General features: G+C 49.6%; 1 protein-coding gene across 1 annotated transcript; it reads left to right on the top strand.

Annotated features, from left to right (window-relative positions):
* The first annotated feature begins 55 nt into the window (after positions 1–55).
* On the top strand, positions 56–3,283 carry sowahaa (sosondowah ankyrin repeat domain family member Aa). The gene has a single exon (XM_040179989.2). The coding sequence runs from the start codon at positions 173–175 to the stop codon at positions 1,574–1,576; it is 1,404 nt and encodes a 467-aa protein (XP_040035923.2). The 5' UTR covers positions 56–172; the 3' UTR covers positions 1,577–3,283.
* The last annotated feature ends 1,152 nt before the right edge of the window (positions 3,284–4,435 follow it).

The raw sequence follows: 4,435 nt of genomic DNA, 5'->3' as shown, positions 1-4,435 counted from the left end.
TGTCGGAAGACACTGCGCATGTATTATTCAAAACGTGTGGACGTCCCGGAAACGACTCCTCCAGGTGAGAGGCGGGCGGGGGGGGAAGTGGGCGGCCAGGTGAGGGCTCCTGTAAGCTCTCCCCGGGACAAAGCCAGCAGGAAGAGTTCAAAGTTCTCCCTTCAAATTGCCGATGGCTTTGACGCAAGAATCCGTCCTGTCTCTGCTGATTGCGGAGGGGGGGGGAGTGAAGAAGTCCGACCTGGTGAGCAAATTCAAAGGATCGATAGACTGCGCCGATCCCGCGGAGAAAAAACGCAACAGGGAGCTTTTCAAGACTTTGGTCAACAATGTCGCAATCGTCAAAGAAATCGACGGTGTCCAATACGTTGTCCTCAGGAAAACACAGCCGCGTGCGCCGAACGGCGCGCGGACTGCGGAGGAACCTGGAGGTGCGGAGGTCCCGGGGACAGGTGAGCACCGGCGCTCACCTACCGCGGGCGAGCGGTCCGGAAGCTGCGATGACGCGCGGACCCGGGACAGATCAGCTGTTTCTGAGCCCGAGGCGGTCAAAGAAAGTGGGCAAGATCCCGCTGAATTACTGACTCCTATAGACGTGATGTTGCAAAGGGCCAAATACCCGAGTGTTCGAGTCAAAAGGATGATGAATTTTGAGATCCAGAGGCAGGGTCCTGCCCACGGAGATAACAGTTCTAAGGGCACCGTCGCCAAGAGCAAACCGTATGCATTACCCCTGAGGATGCCGCCCTGCAGCACCACCGCGGTGGAGATCCGCAAATTAAAAGCGGACCCGCCTGGATGCCCCGAGCCGGACTCCTCCAGGAGCAAGAGATGCCCCCCTCCGGTGGAGGCCAGCGCCAGCTCGCCCCAGATGAGGAGGGCAGTGAAGGTCACCAAGGAGTCGGAGGAGCCCAAAGACACCAGTGCCCCCTCCTTGTATCCCATGGAGCAATCGGAGCACCAGTGGCTGGTCAAGTGCGCCGCGGGTCACTGGAGGCACGTTTTGGGCCTGCTGTTGAAAGACCACCGGCTGGCAGAGAAGAGGGACTTCATGTCGGGGTTCACCGCTCTGCACTGGGCGGCCAAATGTGGAAACAGGGAGATGCTCGTGAAGATCGTCGACCTATCCAGGCAAGGGGGGGGCAACGTCGACGTCAACGTGAAAACCCACGGCGGGTACACTCCCCTGCACATCGCGGCCCTGCACGGCCAAGAGCACATCATGGCCATCCTGGTGGGGGAGTTGGGGGCCAATCCGGGCGTCAGGGACAACTGCGGGAAGAGGGCCCACCACTACCTGCGCGAAAGCACCTCGGAGACCTTGAGTGAGATGCTGGGCAAACCCAAAGCCCCGGAGGCTGAGGACCGGGCCCAGCACGACAAGGAAGAGCCGGACCTCTTCACGGAACTCCCCAAGGGCCTGAATTCAATAGGCCGCTTGTTCCAGCCCCACACGACGGGCATCAAGAAGAGGCAGAAGCAGTGGCCCGGATTTCTCTCCGCGAGCGACGAAGCCGGCGAGGACCGAGAAGACGGCAGCTGCAGACGGAGAATCGTGTCGGAGGCTTTCATGTGAACTGCAGAGGAGGACAGAGCGCCGACCGCCATGAGGCCGGCACACACCTCTGATCTTCGAACCACGACGAGAACTCAATGACTTTTTTCTTGTTTTATGCTTTCCTGGTATTATCTGACTTTTGTCGGATGACGTAACATTCTCATCGGTTCTGGGTGGGAGATGTCACCTGGATGAGTGGATGAGTTGCTGGAGTTTGCAGGTGTAGGACAGATCATGACTCAGAATATAATGGCGGAGTCGTGCGAGTCGTGTTGTTGCTCACCGTCTGCGGTGTCTCAAAGGCCTCATCTTCAGCCTGCTTTTCTGAAAGGAACAATATACAACAGACATTTTGTTTCTTTCAAATTCAAGTATACTGATCGCCGTGGGATTCCTGTTTTTCTAAATTAAGAAACGCATAACTTAATATATTAATGTGTGTTCATCTGTTTTGATCAAAGTTAATCAGTAAAAACGGGTCGTCAATCTGTGAGAAGCAAAAAAATTATCATCGAGCGAATAAAAGGGCAAAGATGCTGAACATCTGAAAAATAAGGTGATTTGCAGACTTATGGCTGATTCGAACCCTCTAATGAATCAATAAATACCAATCTGGGCCTCTGAGGAGGATGTTCGAGGATTTTTCTCTTTGGTCCAAGCCAACATCCCAATGAGATTCCCGGGAAGAGGGCGAGAATCTGCGTCCTTCTCCGGATTGGCACTCGTTCTCCTCAAAAAGACGCAGGGTGTGTCATCCACAGGTGCTCCACAATTCCTTTCGGGCTTGTCGAGACAGATGGGAATCGTTCAGCTGACTCTAAAGCAGTGGTTCTCAACTGGTCTGGCTCCGGGACCCACCATCAATGACAAATCGAGGGACATTCTCTACTTCTCAAATGTATTTAATGAAAATATGGTGCAGTTTGAACCTGAGATAGTATGGAGACCGAATACATATGCCAACACAAAAACAAGTTTAATGAAAAAACAAAACAGCCAGCTGTTAATTTTAATTTTTCCAGGCTAAGGCCCATTAAAAACGGGTCCCACCAGTTGAGAATCACTGCTCTAAAGGACACGTGTGTGCGCGTGATGTGATGCCGCCTCATGTCCTGCACGTCTCGCTCCCGGGAGTCACGTGACTCTGACTGCTCTTCTTATCCCTCTGTTTTCTTCTCGTGTCACGTGACGTCACTTCCCCAGCAGCTTACTTTGTGTTTATGTTAAGACGATTTTTCATTGAAAAACCACAGGGGGCTTTTATTAGGCAAATGTTTTTTCCTGCTGCTGCTGCTGTTGTGAGGAGAAAAGGGCAGGAACGAGACACAGCGCGGTGCACAGATGTACTCACATCTTTATTTAGAGGAGGTTATTACAGAAAACTGTGGGTCTAAGGTGGTTGAAATGAGAATACGGTGAATAAGTGAATATGAGAATAAGTGTGAGGGGGGGACTTGTGTTCTTAGTAAAGATGCTTGGAAATTGGTCCATTTGCTGCCTTGTTGGTCTAATCTTTAAAATGCAATCTAATGAACTCCATATAATGTTGTGTTGTTTCGCATTTCTCAGATAAACATGGTGGATTTCAAAGTAAAATATAAATTTGAGAAAGAGAACTTCTTCGGTTTTGATCCAGTATGGCATAATTGTAAAAGACTTTATTACTTTCATTTGTGGAGGAATGAGAGCTGCCATTAACATCAATAGGTAAATAAATAACTGAAACAATAAGGAAAGCAAATATCCAACTTATTACTACTTATTACTGTAATTATTTAAAGGCATCGTATGCAGTGGAGCTGGAACCAGGTGTAGTACATAAATAAGATGACAAACTGTTGCCGTAAACAGTAATCCAAGGATCTATGACTGAATCTGATCCACGCGTTGCACACAACCCAGTTTGAATGTGTCATCGCTGCACCCACAAAGATGAACAATGCAGCGCCAACCAGGCCGATACCGCCTGGCGAAGGAATAAAATGGCGTGTGTGTGTGTGTGTGTGTGCGGAATGCTCTTTCATTGTGAACCATTAATCCCATGTGTGTGTAAGGTGGTTTCAAACGTCTCTCAGGTCAGAAACAATCTGCTGTGGTTTGGCATGAAAACAATTAAAGGCTTCGATTAGTCATAACCGCGCCGTGTGATGGCCGCCCGGAGGCGAGAGGAGGAGCCTGAAGGCGTGCTCTCATTCCTGCGGGCGCAGGGTTCAAAGGGCAAGTTCAAAACACAATCACACTCTGTGGACGGTTGTAGACGTCGCTTTTTACCCAAACTGGTTTTTATACGTTTCGACCACCATTTTCCCGTGTGGCCGCCCCCCTGTGGAGTAAGTGATGATGAGCAGGAAGCTGCTAGTTACTCGGCTTCGTGCCGCCGTGCTTCTTTTGTGATGACGCAGGACTTAATTACCATGCAATTAGTGCAACAGAGACTTTCCTTGTTGAGAATTTCAGGAGTTCTATGTGCCTGCTGCGTGCGGTGGCAATCTGATTGAAAGTTGTTTTTGTTTATTTTGCTAAGTACACTTAGTGCCGTCATTGTCTTCCTCTGGGTTTCATCTTTCCATGAGACAAGTTTGCCTTTCAAAGCTGCTTTCTGCCGGAAATCTTGGTGGACAATAAACCTGCTTTGGAAAATGATCATGTTTGGGGTTCAAATAAACCCTTTCGGGCCTGAAGGCCAACTTTTCCCATCAGCTTTTCATCGGCCTCTTGCCAACTAAGCATGATGTTTACTGATAAACACACAGCATTCATGAAAGAGGAGAGGAGGAAGAACATGCTGAATAAATCCCCTTAAAACACATCATTTAGTCTTTGTTTTTCATAGATAATTTTCCTCGCGCAGCGCCAGGAGCCAATTAGCTTAGCAAA

Source organism: Gasterosteus aculeatus, chromosome 7, assembly GCF_964276395.1.
Source record: "Gasterosteus aculeatus chromosome 7, fGasAcu3.hap1.1, whole genome shotgun sequence".
In the NCBI taxonomy this organism is placed as follows: Eukaryota; Metazoa; Chordata; class Actinopteri; order Perciformes; family Gasterosteidae; genus Gasterosteus; species Gasterosteus aculeatus.
Note: the sequence above shows the minus strand (reverse complement) of the source record. Positions and strands in the feature narration are given on the sequence as shown.

Bases quoted from the DNA above. Each gene is read 5' to 3' on its own strand.
- sowahaa (XM_040179989.2), top strand. From the start codon at position 173: ATGGCTTTGACGCAAGAATCCGTCCTGTCTCTGCTGATTGCGGAGGGG.